The sequence below is a fragment of the Carcharodon carcharias genome, chromosome 13, assembly GCF_017639515.1.
Source record: "Carcharodon carcharias isolate sCarCar2 chromosome 13, sCarCar2.pri, whole genome shotgun sequence".
NCBI classification, from domain to species: domain Eukaryota; kingdom Metazoa; phylum Chordata; class Chondrichthyes; order Lamniformes; family Lamnidae; genus Carcharodon; species Carcharodon carcharias.
The window spans coordinates 137,375,328-137,392,923 of NC_054479.1; the positions used below are offsets into that span (position 1 = coordinate 137,375,328).

General features: G+C 40.3%; 1 protein-coding gene across 3 annotated transcripts in view; it reads right to left on the reverse strand.

The window, feature by feature from the left end:
* taf3 (TAF3 RNA polymerase II, TATA box binding protein (TBP)-associated facto) overlaps positions 1-17,596 on the reverse strand; it is a 189,546-nt gene that overhangs the window by 25,247 nt on the left and 146,703 nt on the right. For all 3 annotated transcript variants that reach the window (XM_041203604.1, XM_041203605.1, XM_041203606.1), the window contains one exon: positions 16,306-16,388. In XM_041203604.1, coding sequence (XP_041059538.1) covers positions 16,306-16,388 — 83 coding nt within the window. The remainder of the gene's footprint in view (positions 1-16,305; positions 16,389-17,596) is intronic.

Genomic DNA, 17,596 nt, shown 5'->3' on the forward strand with positions numbered 1-17,596 from the left:
CAAGACCTTCAGAAAATCTTAACCAAGTCATGTGTCAGACAGATACTGTCTGGTTCACAGGCAGACTTGATGCGAGGTAAAAAAGAAAATGAATGTATGGCTGTATTTGTAAGAACGGGAGAATGATGGGATGAGAAAAGGCAGTCACCTTTTCCAGTTGTTGAATCCAGGTCACTTGATCTCAGATTGTGAATCCTTTTATAACATTTATAAGATGTAATTCAAACATCCACTATAAAACAGCAGCAATTAAAACTTAATCGCAGTACTGGTTTGTTAATAAATTAATAAAATTCAGATGAAATAAATAAAATTAGCCTGTGGAGTTCAAAGGGTTAAGTGAGTTCAAAGGGTTAAGTGAGTTCAAATTAAAGATGCAACCCATAACCAAGTGATATGTCACAGTGGTATAAAAGAAGTGAAATGCAGCTTGTACAATGGCATCAATGCCGCTAAAGTAATTTGCTACTACTATTTTTCCTATAGACTAATAAATCTTAAGCAATCATTTAAATTAGCACAGTTGGTGATTACTACCACCAGTTGTTATTGAACAGAGGATGATTAAAGAAAAATCATTAGCTGAAACTCATTTTTTAAGGGGCACCTGGACAGAGCACATAAATGTTTAAAATCTACACAAGCCAATTAAATTTCAGATCCATTGAGGATAAAATCTCTTAAAGTGATTAAATAAAGCAAAGCAATTAAATTTTTGTGTTGATCACATCTATAGATAAACTCTTTACAGAGAAACTCTGAATTCACAGTGACAGTGAATTAAGTCTCATTTGGGTTTGACTATCTAACCTACAGAAACACTCATTTTGGCTTCAATCCACATCACTCTAATTGCTTCCTCCATTGTTTTTTTTTGCCTTCCAGTATGTTATTGCTTCTAGGACAAAGCATCATTCATTTGGTCGCTTTAATCTGACATGGAACTTAACCATTTAAAAACATAATTTTACTTTTGTAGTGACATCACCAGAAGCATTCCTGGAAGATAAACTTGCATTCTTCATTGGAAACCTTTTGTTAGCTTTCCCTATCATAAAGAGTATTTTAATAGATGTTCTACATGGGCCTGAATCTTCTGGTCGGTGTGCAGGGTCAGGCCCCACTCATTGACGTGTAAAATGATGCGCGGTAACATCGGGTGTGCATCCTGACATCACCGCGCGTCATTCCGATCTTCAGTTCGGTGGGCGTGCACCAGGGTCTGTTGCGCACCCGCCGAACTGTCAAAGGCCTGTTAAGGCCATTAATTAACTAATTAAACTGATTCTCGGGGCTGCCCATCCAACCTTAAGGTTGGCGGGCAGGCGAAGAGCCCCTGGCAGCCTTCGCATTTTTCATGAAGCCTCATCAATGGCCGGGATGAGGTTTTTATTAAGTAAATAAAATGTGTTCTGAAAATTCACAAACATGTCCCAGCTCACGTCTTTTGAGGGGACATATCTGAGTAATTTTATCTTTGATTTTTGCGATGTTTTATTATTAAACTAATCTCCGCGGCAGCTCTGTGCCTCAGGGAGATCTCTGCGCTCTTTCTCATGCATGTGCGAAAGAGCCCAGGCTCTGACTCTCCCTCCTCCCCCCACCCACACAGGTAGTGCTAAGCGCTTCCGGGTGCCCGTCACGCTGGGCGGTCTTAATTGGCCCGCCCATGCAAAATGGCAGCACGCAGCCAATTGCGGGCAGCATTTGGCCACGTGCCCACCCACGCCCAGTCCCGAATTGCTTGACCGACGAGGAGAAAATTCTCCCCATGAATTCAAAAATTATTTTCAGAGAGAAACTGTAGAAAATGGAATAGTGGCATAATTAAGCTAAATGTAGAAGAAATAAGAGGATTTGAAATTTTTGTTAGAAAAAGTGTCCAAAGGTTAGTAAAAATAACATGTATCAGCCTACCCATTATGAAACATTATGCTGCCTGTATCCTAACTCGCAATCAAGCACCGTTCACCCTTCACCTCTGCTGCTATATGCTACCAACTAATTTCCACATCTTTCTCTCAATTTTATACATAATCATTAAGATAATTATGTCCCATTTGTTTCACAGTCTGGTAATGCCCATCTTAAAATGCTCATCTTTGTTTTCAGATCCCCTCCTTGCCCCTCCCTAACTCTGTAGAGGCTCCAGTCCTACAACCTTTCAAGATCTCTGCACTCTTCCAATTCTGGCCTCTTACACGTTCCCAATTTTCGTGGCTAACCTTTAGATGGCTGTGCTTTCAGCTGCCTGGCCTGTAAACTCTGGAGTTTTCTCCCAAAAAGTCTCCACCCCTCTCTCTCTCTCACTCTCCTTTAAGGTCCTCTTTAAAAAAACCTTGACCAAGGTTTTGGGCACCTGTCCTAATATTTTATGTGGCTCGGTGACAAATTCAAGATTATGCTCCTTTTCCTACATTAAAGACGTTGCATAAATGTAAGTTGATGAAGGTTTATAAAAAGCTAACCGTGAGTCAGTAGTATTATGACATACTGTCCTGCCTTTTACGAGGTCAAAAGTTATTTTCGCTCCAGACTGTCATATATTCTGAATGCTGCTTCACATGTAACGTCAGGGGGGTGGTTTCACAATCTTTTTCGTAAAGCGGTTAGCAGTAATTATGCAAGCACGGCCTCGGGACCACTATCACCTTAATACTAAAATTAACCCATGTGGTTATGCTAACTATATTATCACAAATTTAAATAAAGATGTTAAATGCATCAGCCTCTTTCTCAAAGTGCTTTAAAAATTTGGCAAAAGTTTTTACTTACACTATGATTTTTTTTCTCTTTATTCTTTCATGGGACATGGGCATCACTGGCAAGGCCAGCATTTGTCACCCATCCCTAATTGCCCTTGAACTGACCTTGTTAGACTATTTCAGGGGGAGTTAAGAGTCAACCACATGTGGGTCACATGTAGGCCAGACCAGGTAAAGGGCAGTAGTGAACCAGATGGGTTTTTTTTTTACAACAATTGATGATACCTTCTTGGTCACTATTACTGAAAATATTCCTAGCTTTATATTCCACATTTATTAGCCGAATTCAAATTCCACTAGCTGCCGTGGTGAGATTGAACCCATGTCCCCAGAGCATTAGCCTGGGTCTTTGAGTTCCTAGTCCAGCGACATTACCACTATGCCACCGTCTCCCATTTTACATGTGAAGACAACAGTGTTGAAATAGGTTAAAAAGGATTCTGTTTTTGCAGAACTGTTAATAACTAATTTCCACATCTCTCTCTCAAGTTTAGATAAAATAAGGAAGAACTATTAATGTCTCATGCTAAAATATTGCTGAATTTTGCTGAAAAGAGAGAAGTTGATGAAGCTTTTCATCTTGCATTCATCAGAGAGACGCACAAATGATAAATTTCAAACAATTACTACAATTTATGCTACAGGAGAAAAGGTGCTGATTGGTTGGCAAGTTGACTCTGATTTGCTGAGACGTTTCCATGGAGGTAACACTGGGGAACTATAGGCTTCCCAAGTTTCCAGGTAATTCAAAAAAGATGCAAGGCTTGAACACATTCCTTTTGTTTTCAGAGAACCGATTCTTTGTATGATTGTAAGTCGCTCCTAGCAAATGTAAATCAGCCACGTTAAGAGTTCGACTAATTATCTTAAATGGTTGTTAGTATAAGTATTAGCACACTCAGGATTACTTAGCAAGTGCTTCCCAATGAAGGAATCACATCTAACAATAGACGTTTTGTTTTGGGTTTTGCAAGCATGGGCTGGGTGAATACAGTCTGTACTCTGCTTATTACGGACAACTGGAGGAACATACTGTTCGATTTGCTCAGCCAATTGCTGGGAAGTACGGTCTATGTATCTGGAATCGCACCAGCACTGAAATTCATACACAACATTGCTCAATTGTGTGGTAGGCAAAATGTTGTTTTGGACTGACATCCTGTTAGTGAAAATACCACTGCATTTGGCAGTGTGAAACAGCCTCCTTAACCTGCTGTTCAAATTTTTGAGATGCTTTATCTTTCCACGGTAATTTGAGGTACACTGGGCAATTTTTAGGTCCAAAAGTGGTAACCTTTGGTCCAATCAGAGTCGAGTTGCCAACCAATCAGCACCCTTTTCTCCTGCAGTATAAATTGTTGTGACTGTTTGAAATTTGGCATTCTTGCATTTGTCCTGATGAGGGCAAGACAAAAAGTTTTGGCAACATGTCTCTCCTTTCAGCAATATTCAAATTCTGTACTATCAAGGACTAAGTAAAATTATGAAAATGGCAAGTGGGGCTGGAGAAAATTCTAAATGCTAGAATAAAAGCAGCAAAATTTATGAGTAATCATTCTGGCTCAGAGAAGGCTTGCAGCAAAAAAATTACGTTGCTTCTCAAAGAACTCAACTTGTACTTAGCACTAGAATTGTGCATGCTATGTTACCAAATACAAATCAACATCCATAGAAACAGAAGATCATACTTGGATTTGCAGAAGTAATACAGCACATAAAAGCCACTTCTTCCCAATAAGTCACCATCATTAGTGAGAGTTACGGAAAAATAATCTGCAAGAGGTGGTATCCCACTAATATGGTGATTTCTTATGATGCCACGGGCAAGCATTATGAAGGGTTCTCTACAGAATTGTGGATATTATACAAGTGAGGAATTTACAAAATTAATGTATTTCCATTGTCAAAAAACTGCAAAATTATTTTTGCATCATGTAAACATAGCTCTTAATCTGTACAGCACAGATTCCACACTCCATTTGATTCTGGAATGCTTCAAACTCTGACCTCATTCTGTTTTGCAGAACATACTTGGCAGAGTTGCTTTGTATAAAGTCTTATAATTCAATGTGCAGTATTCAACAAAAACAGAAAACTTTTTGCGATACAAAGAAAGGCAGGGCAAGTTCCACTTCACCTTGGGAAAGGGCCCAATGAAATAAAAATTAACACATGCCACTACAGTGTTCTGCACAACATAACAAAAGGTTGGTAAATCTGTCAAATAAATATTGAAGTTTCTTTTCATGGTATATGCAAGTAATTGCTGGATCTGTTATCTTGGGAAAATTGGATTTTTTTTTATTCTTTCACAGGATGTGTGCGTTGCTGGCTAGGCCAGCAGTTTATTGCCCATTTCTAATTGTCCCTGAGAAGGTGGTGCTGAGCTGCCTTCTTGGACCACTGCAGTCCATGTAGTGTAGGTATACCCACAATGTTGTTAGGGAGGGAGTTCCAGGTTTTTGATCCAGCGAAAGTGAAGGAACAATGATATAGTTCCAAGTCAGGATCATGTGTGGCTGGGAGCAGAACTTCCAGGTGGTGACATTCCCATGCACCTGCTGCCCTTTTCCATCTAGGTGGTAGAGGTCATGGTTTTGGAAGGTGCAGGTGAAGGAGCCTCTGACCTGCTCTTGTAGCCACAGTATTTATATGGCTGGTCCAGTTCAGTTTCTAGTCAATGGTAACCCCCAGGATGTTGATAGTGAGTGATTCAGCAATGGTAATGCCAATGAATGGCAAGGGCAGATGGTTAGATTCTCTCTTGTTGGAGGTGGTCATTGCATGGCACTTGTGTGGTGTGAATGTTATTTGCTACTTGTCAGTCCAAGCCTGGATATTTTCCAGGTCTTGCTGCATTTGGACATGGACTGCTTCAGTATATGATGAGTCATGAATGGTACTTAACATCCTGCATTCATCAGTGAACAGAGTAAACATCCCCACTTCTGAACTTATGACGGAGGGAAGGTCATTGATGAAGTAGCTGAAGATGTTTGGGTTGAGGACACTACCGTGAGGAACTCCTGCAGTGATGTCCCGGGACTGAGATGATTGACCTCCAACAACCATCTTCCTTTGTGCTAGGTATGACTCCAATCAGTAGGGAGTCTTCCCCCTGATTCCCATTGACTCTAGTTTTGCTAGGGCTCCTTGAAGGCGTACTTGGTCAAATGCTGCCTTGATGTCAAAGGCAGTCACTCTCACCTCATCTTGAGCTCATTTCTTTAGTCCATGTTTGTCCATGCTTATCCAAGGCTGTATTGAGGCAAGGAGCTGAGTGGCCCTGGCAGAACCCAAACTGAGCGTCAATGAGCAGGTTATTGCTGAGCAAGTGCCGCTTGATCACCCTATTGACGACAATTTCCATCACTTTACTGACGATCGAGTATAGACTGATAGGGCATCAATTGGTCGGGTTGAATTTGTCTTCCTTTTTATGTACAGAACCGAGATAGATAGGTTCTTGATTGGTAAGGGGATCAAAGGTTACGAGGAGAAGGTGGGAGAATGGGGTTGAGAAACTTATCAGCCATGATTGAATGGTGGAGCAGACTCCTAACTTCTGCTCCTATGTCTTATGGTCTTATGGTCTAGGACATACCTGGGCAATTTTCCACATAGCCGGGTAGATGCCAGTACTGGGACAGCTTTGCTCGGGTTGCAACAGGTTTTGGAGCACAAGTTTTCAGTACTATTGCCGGAATATTGTCAAGGCCCGTAGCCTTTGCAGTATCCAGTGCCTTCAGCCATTTCACATGGAGTGAATTGAATTGGCTGAAGACTGGCATCAGTGATGCTGGGGACCTCCAGAGGAAACTGCGATGGATCAGCCACTTCTGGCTGAAGATTGTTGCATATGCTTCAGCCTTGTCTTTTGCACTGATGTGCTGGGCTCTACCATCATTGAGGATGGGATATTTATGAAGCCTCTTTCTCACCTGTTAGTTGTTTAATTGCCCATCACCATGTGGCAGGACTGCAGACCTTAGATTTGATCAGTTGGTTGTGGGATCGCTTAACTCTTGTCCATTGCATGCTACTTTCGCTGTTTGGCAAGTAATCCTGTTTGGTAGCTTCACCTGTTGACACCTCATTTTTAGGTATGCCTGATGCTCCTCCTGGCATTTTCTCCTGCACTCATCATTGAACAAGGGCTGACCCCCCAGTTGATGGTATTGGTAGAGTGGGGGATATGTCGGGCCGTGAGGTTATAGATTGTGATTGTACACAATTGTGATGCTACTGAAGGCCCACAGAGCCTCATGGATGCCCAGTTGAGTTGCTAGATCTGTTCGAAATCTGTGCTATTTAACATGGTGGTAGTGCCACATAACACAATGGAGGGTATCCTCAATGTGAAGGCAGGACTTCGTCTCCAAAAGGGCCGTGTGGCAATTACTCTTACCAATACTGTCATGGATGGATGTATCTGTGACAGGTAGATTGGTGAGAACAAGGTCAGGTAGGTTTTTTCCTGTTGTTGGTTCCCTCACTACTTTCCACAGACCTAGTCTAACAGCTATGTCCTTTAGGACTCAGCCTGCTCTGTCAGTAGTGGTGCTACCGAGCCACTCTTGGTGTTGGACACTGAATTCCCCACCCAGAATACATTCTGTGCTCTTGCCATCCTTAGTGCTTCCTCCAAGTACTGTTCAATATGGAGGAGTGCTGATTCATCAGCTGAGGGATGTGTGGTAGGTGGTAATCACCAGGAGGTTTCCTTGCCCATATCTGACCTGATGCCATGAGATTTGGGGAAGTTAAAACAGGTTTGCCAGTATGGCAGTGTAGGGAAAGTGCCTTATGGGTCACATGCCAATAGAATAATACGAACATGTGTGTTAGGAGCAGGAGTAGGCCATTTGGCCCTTCACGTCTGCTTCAATGAGATGTTGGCCGGTTTGACTGTAACCTCCCACCTATCCCCAATAATCTTTCACCCCCTTATTTAACAAGAATCTATCTACCTCTGCCTTGAAAACATTCAAAGACTCTGCTTCCATTGCCTTTTGAGGAAGGGAATTCCAAAGACTCACTACCTTCTAAGAAAAAAATTCTTCTGGTTTCTCTTAAATGGGCGATCCCTTATTTTTAAACAATGATTCTCCCACAAGGGGAAACATCCTCTCCTCATCCACCTGTCAAGACCCTTCAGGACCTTAAATATTTCCATCAAGTCACCTCTTACTCTTCTAAACTCCAGCGGATACAAGCGTAGCCTGTCCAACCTTTCCTCATAAGATAACCCACCCATTTCTGGTATTAGTTTAGTAAACCTTCTCTGAACTGCTTTTAACTCATTTACATCCTTCCTTAAATAAGGAAACCGATACTGTACAGAGTACTCCAGACGTGGTCTCACCAATGTCCTGTGCACACCAAGTACAACCTCTCTACTTTTATATTCAATTCCCCTCAACGATAACATTCTATTAGCTTTCCTAATTGTCTGCTATACCTGCATTCTAGCTTTTTGTGATTCATGCACTAGGACACCCAGATCCCTCTGAATCTCAGAGCTCTGCAATCTCTCACCATTTACATAATATTCTTTTTTATTCTTCCTGTCTAAATGGATAATTTTACATTTTCTCACATTATACTCCATTTATCAGATCTTTGCCCACTTGCTTAACCTATCTATGCCTTCTTAAGTCCACTTCACAACTTACTTTCCTACCTATCTTTGTGTCATCAGTAAATTTAGCAATCATACCTCTTTCCCTTCATACAAGTCATTTATAGAAATTGTAAAAGGTTGAGGCCTCAGCATTGATCCCTGTGGCACACCACTCGTTACATCAACTGTAGCTGATGCAGCTTGTGCTACCACCCTCAGCAGTTGACTGCATTAAGAATGAAAGGAAGAGCCTGCAATCATATAGCACCTTTTCTGACCTCAGTATGTCCCAAAGCAATTCACTGCTACTGAAATGCTTTTTGAACTGCAATCACTGCTGTAATGAAAGGGAATGCAGTAGCCAATTTGCGAACAGCAAAGTTCTGATTGTGGTATAAATATTTGCCAGGACATAGGGAGAATGCCCTTGCTCTTCTTTGGAAAGTTCCATGGGACCTTGTACATCAACTTGAGACTGAATCACAGAACTTTTTCAGTGCAGGAGGCCATTCAGCCACTGAGTTTGCACTGACTCTCTGAAAGAGCATTCTACCTAGTTCTACTTTTCTGCCTTATCCCCATAACCTTGCACATTCATTTTTTTTAGACAGCAATCCAATTCCCTTTTGAATACCTCGATCGAACCTGCCTCCATCACTCTCTCAAGAAGTTCATTCCAGACTCCAACTAACCCCAGGTGAAAATTTATTTCCCCCACATTACTCTTACTCCTTTTGCCAATTATTTTGAATCTGTGCCCTCTAGTTCTTGATGCTCTCTTGAGTGGGAACAGTTTCTCACTATTTACCCTGTCCATACCCCTCAGGATCCCGAATCCCTCTATTGAGTCTCCTCTTAGCCTTCTTTTCTCCAAGAAAAACAGTCCCAACCTCTCTAATCTATCCTCAAAGCTACAGTTCTTAATCATTCTTATGATTCTTCTCTGTACTCTCTCCAATGCCTTCACATCCTTCCTCAAATATGGTGTTCAGAACTGGACGCAGTATAGATGAGGCTTAACCAGTGTCTTATACAAGTTCAACATGACCTCCTTACTCTTGTACTCAATATCCCTATTAATAAAGCCTAAGGTACTATATTCTTTATTAATTCGCAACATGCCCTGCCATCTTCAATGTATATACATCGAGGTCCCTCTGTTCTTGCACCACCTTTAGAGTTTCTCCCTTTATTTTATACTGTCTCTCCATATTTGTCCTGCCAAAATGAATCACTTCACACTTCTCTACATTGAACTTCATCTGCCATTTGTCTGCCCAATCCACCAACATGTCTATGTCCTTTTGATGTTCAAGACTATTCCCATCAGAGTTGACAATGTTTCCCATCTTTGTATCATCTGCAACTTTTGAAATCATACCCTGAACACTACAGTCTAGGCCATCCAATCTGAAAAACAACCATTTATCACTACTCTGTTTCCTGTCACTCAGCCAAATTCTTACCCAAGTGCCTACATTCCCTTTTATTCCATGAGCTAGAATTTTGCTCACGTGTGTTGTGTGGCACTCTATCAAATGCCTTTTGAAAATCCATACATGCATCAACAATGTTTCCTTTAGCAACTGTCTCTGTTACCTCCTCCAAAAACTCCAGCAAGTTAGGTAAACATGATTTTCCCTTAATGAATCCATGCTGCCTTTGCTTAATTATCCTGCACTGGTCTAAGTAACTACTGATTTTGTCCCAAACTATAGTTTCCAGAAGTTTCCCTGCCACTGAAGTCAGTCTGACAGGTCTGTAGTTGCCAGCTTTATCTTTGCACTCCTTTTTGAACAAGGGTGTAATATTCGCAATTCTCCAGTCCTCTGGCACCATCCCTGTGCCTAAGGAAGACTGGAAGATTATCACTGGTGCCTCTACAATTTCCACTCTAACTTCCCTCAGTACCCTTGGATGCATCTCATCTGGTCCTGGTACCTTATCATTTTAAGTAAAGATCACCTTTTTATCATCTCCTCCTTAATTGTAAATTCTTATACTGTACCAGTTACCTCCTCTCTCACCTCGGCCTGGGTAGCATCTTCTTCCTTTCTTAAAACAGATGCAAAACACTTGTTTAATACCCCTGATATTTCTCCTGCCTCCATGTGCAAGTCCTCTATTTTATCTATAATCAGCCTCACTCTTGCTTTTACCACCCTTTTATTATTTACATGCTTATAGAACACCTTGGGATTCCATTTTATGTTCGCTGCCAGTCTCTTTTCATGCTCTCTCCTTGCTTTTATTTTTAGTTTTTTCACTTCTCTTCTGGACCTTCTATATTCAGCCTGATTCTCCATTGTATTTTCTACCTGACATCTGTCGTACTTCCACTTCCTCCTTTTCATCTTCATCTCTATCTCTCTTGCTATCCAGAGCGCTCAGGATTTATTTGTCCTACCTTTCCCCTTCAAGGGAATATACCTTGACATTGCCTGCAATAGTTTGTTTTTAAAGGTGGCCCGGTCTTTTCTGCCAACATTTGACTCCAACTCACTGGACTGTGATGCTTTCTCATCTGATCAAAGTTGGTTTTCCCCCAATTAATTTTCCCTGCTCTGGATTGTTCCTTGTCCTTTTCTGTGGCCAACTTAAACCTTATGATACAACCTTATGATGTCCACTAAATGCTTTCCCACTGATATTTGGTCCACTTGGGCCAACTCATTCCCCAGAGTCAGGACTAACACTGCCTAACCTCTTGTCAGACCGGAAACATGCTGCTGCAGAAAATTACCTTGAACACATTCCAGGAGCTCTCACCGCACCCCCCCCACCCTGCCCTGCCCCTTTGCACTATTCCTATCCCAGCCTATATTTGGATAATTGAGGTCCCCCATTGTAATTACTCTATAATTCTTGAACCTCTCTATAACTTTTTTGCAAATTTGTTTCTCTACATCCCTTCCACTATTTGCTGGTCTATATACTATACCAATCAAAGTTTTTGCACCTTTTTCATTCCTTACCTCTAGCCAGAGAGATTTTGTCCTTGACCCTTCTGGAACATTCTCTCCTGTAATGCCATCTTTAATAAATACTGCCACTATCCCCTTTTTTTCTTACTTTCCTGTCTCTCCTAAGCACCTTGTACCCAGGAACATTTAATGCCCAGTCCTGCCCTTCTTTGAGCCAGGTCTCTGTTACAGCAATAATATCTTAGTTCCATATGTCGACCTGTGCCTGTAGTTCAATAATCTTATTAAACCACACTCCACGCATTCACATACATGCACATTAACCCTGATTTAGGCTTTTTTACTTTCTCCCTTACTTGGCCCCATCTAATGACTTACTATTGCCAACCCTAATTCTTTCAAACTCTCCAAGTATTCTATTTACCTTGATATTACTCTCTGATATATCCCCTTTATCAGTTAATACTTCTCTACTTCCCAATGCCAGTTTTTCTCCTCTCCACTCTGAATTTCCCCTCAGGTTCCCATCCCTCTGCCAGTCTAGTTTAAACCCTGCCCAACAACAATAGCAAACCTCCATCGAGGACATGAGTCCCAGTCCTGTTGAGGTGTAACCCATCCTTCTTGCCTAGGTCCCACCTGCCCCAGGGACGGTAGGTGCGGCCTCAGTTTAATATTTCATCCAATAAATGGCACATCTGACAATGCAGCACTCTGTACTGTAGTGAAGTGTCAGCCTGGATAATGATTCTGTTTTCCTCTGGAAATGGTGTTAGGTTTAACCAGACTGTTTGCAACCTCAGCATCCTACCTGGCCCAAGGCTGAGATTCTGATCCCATAGCCACTCCATCACAAAGACGAGCCACTTCTACTTCTGTAACAATGCCCACTTCTGCCCCTGCCTTAGCCCATTGGCCATTGGTGCCTTCATCTGTACTTTTGTTCCCTCCAGAATTGAGTATCCAATGTTCTCTTGGCTGGCATCACCTCAACATTAACTCATGCAAAACTCTGCTGCTTGTCTCCTATCCCACAGGCCTACTTACCAATTATCCCTGTGCTCAATGACCTATTTTGGATCCTGGTTTCTCTAAATTCAAACTATGCACCCTCACATACTTCCATCCGCCCCTGGCAGGGATGTCCTCTGCTTTCTGGGCTCTTCACTCTGGGATTCTTTTTCTGAACACCTCTGTTTCTTTATCTTCATTTAAATCCCTCCTTAAATTATTTTTTTGGCAAGATTATAGTCTTTCCTTGGTTTGGTGGTGATTTTTGTCTGATTAAACTTCTGCGAAGTGCCTTGGGATGCTTTTCTATCTTAAAAATAGTACATAAAAGCAAGTGCATCCAAGATTATAAAATAAGCAGGTTGGCATTATTAAAAGTTAAGCACAAGTGATTTCCCATCTCCTTCCCAAAGAACTGGTAAGGCCTATGTTAAACTCCTAAGTAGTTGTGAGGCATGATGCTTTTTTATTCTCTTAGCACCTCTGTGGAGGTGAGGGAGCCTTACTCCCGAAGAAGAGAGTTTGCAATAACTATCAAACTATCTTGACTGTGTGATTGATAGAAGATTTTACACAGACTGAAATGGACAATTTGTGCTCATCTTGTGCTCTTGTGTGTGTAGTCATGCTACATTCCTAGAGTAATTACACAGGGGACAGGCTACCTTGGAATGAAACCCATCATCTCCTGGCCTTGAGGTCAATCACTTAAGTACTACAATATACAACTGATCACTGTGTTTCATTCTCACACATCATTAGTGTCCTTGTAAAGTCAACCAAACTGTCTCAGGTCACCACCTTCACTTCTGAGACAGGAGCCACATGCAATTTTTTTCCCCATTTTTACCCACAAATACAGTCAACTTCTACTACTTCATGATGACAAACATTCTGGCAATGTACAATAGGAACACTGCATACTTGTCAGTGAAATATAATCATGTTAGCAACATAATCTTTGGGGTTCAGATGACATTAATTCATAAAAGCAAAGCATGAGCGATCTAGATTTGTCATCTGAACCTCAAAGCTGGGTCATTGTGTTGGAATTGAGAAAGCAGCACATTAATCATTATAATATGGTGATTTTTGTTTCCTGTCTTTTCTCCTCTTCGATGTGACGGACATGCTGCACATTTCATTTTCAATTTCCGGTTTCCAACATTTGCACTTTTTTACTTTTTGCATGAATGACGTACTGACATTCCCAGCCTGTTTCTTGTGCTCCTTGCTTTCATTTGCTCTCACTAGCCCCTGCTCCCTTTGTCCTGTTATGCTAGGTCCATGGTCATGTTAATCATTGATGGGAACTTAGCTGAACTTGTTACTCAAACTTTTTGTAGGGAACAGATACTGATTTCTTTCCTCAATGACACAACCTGAACTTGCTAACCTAATATTACTTCAGATGGATTTCCTGTCTCTTATATAGCAAATAACAAAATTGTAAGTTTTACAGTGCAATTTACAGATTTGGGCAGTATCAGAATACACCAGCAGTGCTAAGTGACTGTATTAAAACTAATAGACAATAAATATAATTTATTTCTCTGGGGATTCTCAAGGTCAGTACACTCATTCTTTTAGTGACTATGTACAATAGGCACTGGTACTACATTTGTGCTTTTTCAATTGTTCTTTTATTGTGCTCTTTGTTTTATAATGCCAATTTCTTCACTTTGAAATCACACACATTTGATTTATATAGTGGATTAGCTTCTAGTGATTGTGAGTTTATATGGACAAATGCTGTTTTCGACAGCCCATTTAGATTAAACATGTTTGGTTGTACTGATCAGTTTGTATTGGGAAGGTAGTAGTAACAGTTTCAGTAGCATTGGAAATTTAAGCATTTGATCAGTACAGAGCTGATGCATACACCAAAAACACTTTTCTACTACAGAGAACTGCTGTATTTAAATGAAGCCTGCAAAATAAAATTTTAAGAAGATAATGGGGAAAGAATACCTCAAAGTTAAATTTAAACAGGAATACAATTGAGCGCTGTTTGGATGCAAACTCAGGTTTAGAAAATCTTGCTACAGAAATCTTTTGGGGAACTATTCAAGTAGATTGTGATAATCAGATTCCACCATGTTTCTAATGTGAAAGCTGTATCGTTAGTCATTTGGAATTCCCTCCAATTTATGTCATTTTTAAATTACAATTATTTTAAAAATTTATGAATTTATATAGCTGCGATTCATGACTACTGTTCTTGCATGTTCTCACACAGCTTCTACAGTTGTTTTGATAGTTTTTAAAATTGCAGATGCCCACAATTATGGGAAAGCATTTCTATTTCCACAAAACATGGGAATGACCATGAACCTAAGAGAACTGTAGGCATGTTCTTAATGTTGGCATGTGTCTTTTTTCCCTCTTTGCTAACCGAAAGAATGTACTATGAGAGTCAACTGTATCCTCAGTGCTTATAAAACCTTTGATGAACCTGTTGTAGAATTGCACGAAGTATCATGTGTCATAGTACAGATCTTCTAGCACCAGAGTTATTTTTGACCATGAATACTAGTTTAGGACCTTGCTTCTCAGCACCTCCATTATTCAAGGTATCAATTATCTGTAACAATTGTTATGGCTGTTAAGGCTTATTTTTGCAGAAAGCTGCTAAAATGCAATTGAGCTTTGACCATTGTTAAGTTATTCAAGGAGGCGGTCAGTTAGTTCAGCTGGTTAGATGGCTAGCGTGTAGATCAGATTAACTCCAAAAAGCACAGGGTTCATTTCATGTACCAGCTGAGGTAGACTCGGGGCCTGCCTCCTTGCCCTACCCACAGTGAAAAAAATCACTGCACTTGGCTGTGGTTTGGTAAATAATTGGCAAGGATCTGCCTTCAGGCAGAGAATTGAAGAAGAAGAAGAAGAAGAAGAAGGAGGTGATTAGTCAAATGGCAAAGAAATCACAACAGAGCTTGATCCAGTCCTTACCCAAATTCCATACTTGCAGCAAGTGATCAGAAGTAGGTACCTTACTTGATTTTTAACAGTGCCTAACCCAGTTGTGCTGAGGGTAACTGTAGCATTCTTATTCTCCTCCCAGCTGGGATTGGCTAACTCAGTGTGTACCTGTGGTCAACTTAGGGCCTCTCTTGACTGTATGTTTCAGAGGATAAAATTAGAGTTATTGCTGTGGTCCAGAAATATATTACAATAATATATGAAGAGGATAAATATTTAACAGAATTACTATATAATCTTGAATGCTTAACTTGCATTTCTGAGTCCTCCCTTGTTCCAATAGCTTATGCCTTCAAACTGCAGATTAGAGATAGCCTTCCTGTACCATGAGATGATTAATTAATATTTCTATACCACTCTATCTTCATTCATGGAGACACTAAAATAGCACTTTATGAAGTCACTGAAGCCTATCTTCTAAAGAAGAGGCAGTTCCAGGTTCCCTTGCACAGCACTTATAAATAATTAAAACATTGAAATGACTAAAAACTGGTAAACAGGTATCACAAATTATTAGATATGATTCCAAAGCTCATATTCCCATCAAGTCCATATGCTGCCAATTTAATATTAAGATCATATCATGAAACTGGCAGACAGGTGGTGAAAATGGCTGTTCCCTCAACTGGTTTTGCACATCCACACAATAGTCTCCCTTTCAAGTTCACCCACCACTCTACCACTTAAGATGTTATATTTGGTGTGGCTAAAAAAAAATTGAGAAAACAAGTAATGAAAGTACACTGCACATGCACAACAGACCTACAGAAGTGAATTGGAAATTTCAACTATTAAGAGAACACATACAATCCTTGCTATGGTGGGTTTCTAGCTAATTTATAATTTATTCATTCAGTCCTTCACGTTCCCTTGAAGGACTAAGCCCAGCAAACTTAACTACAGAAAATAAATACCAATTTTTACTTGAAATGGCACAGTTCTTTATCTTAATGTAGACAACATTCCCATTCTAAATGATTAAAAAAAATACAGTACTCACATCTTGTCTTGGCCAGCACCAACTCTCAGTGTAAGCCTTGGAATAACAGGGGAAGGAGCTGGTATAATGGCTTCAGTTTTTGCCTGGGACAGAAATACAGTGATAAGCATAGTATTGCTAATTAATATGTTGTAATTCAAATATATGCACTTTGATAAAGCCAACGTAGAAGTCATTTTAGCAATAAAATATTCAAATAATTTGATGTCGAAAAAATACCAGGTAAAATGTATTTACATAAAATAGTTACAGTTCCGTAGATGCATTGTGACTCCAGTTTTGCATCAAATGCAGTTATACGTAGGTTCCTATTCTAGAACTATGGTTGTTTTGAGCATTGACAAAAGAGTTCATTGATGTCATCTGCAACCTTTAAATGGATTCTGAGGCTTTGAAGTAGAAGTGGGCATTTGAACTAGGCAAAGCATAATAAATCTGGGCCAATAATTTAAGTTTAGGCAAATCATTTTGAAGTTATATTCTTCCATCTATTCGGTCCCCATCACTGTCAAAAATCTTAAAGCAGGAAATTTGTTTCTTTGCTCTGAGGAAGAGTCATCATTCATCTTTAGTTTCTTTCCCTGATGGCCGGGTTGAGACTGAAAATTCATTATCTGGGTACTGATGCAAATCGTTACTTCATCACGACGTGGTGTAGCACAGTAATATTACAAAATATGGATTATTGGGATGCCTTCAAAGCATCTTATTTTTTAAATTTACATATATATTTTTTAAGATATGGGCAATGCTGACAAGGCATAGCTGTTGCCCATCCTAAGCTGCCCCAAGAAAGTGTTGGGAGGCCTTCTCCTTTCGAGCACTGCAGTTCTTGATTAATTTTCCTATAAGTGGATTGCCCAAGTAAAAATGGGAATAATTGAAATTGAGTAGGGACTATTCCTAAGTAATAATCTCATCGAAGGGTTTAAATGATGAGGGAAACCAGGAGAGTGAAGATGAGCAATTTAGAACTGCCATTTGAATCCTGGACTAGAGTGAAGGTTGTGAGGGTTATTTTATAACATATCCAGTCTTTCTGCTACTGACAGGTGCTATGCAAGTCAATTATGGCCAATTCACTCTAAACTAGATTTTCCTCCCATTCACAGTTAATGGGCGGAAAATCTAAGCAGCCATGGAATTGCTTTGATGTGCGACGCCAACCGCACAGGATGAATGAATGTAATATACTGGAAATTTACTCAGTAAGAATTCACATTTAGTATGTATGGCAGGTTATATTGTCTTCTTAATTGGTTATATTTGATGAGTTCAGATGAGAAAATCT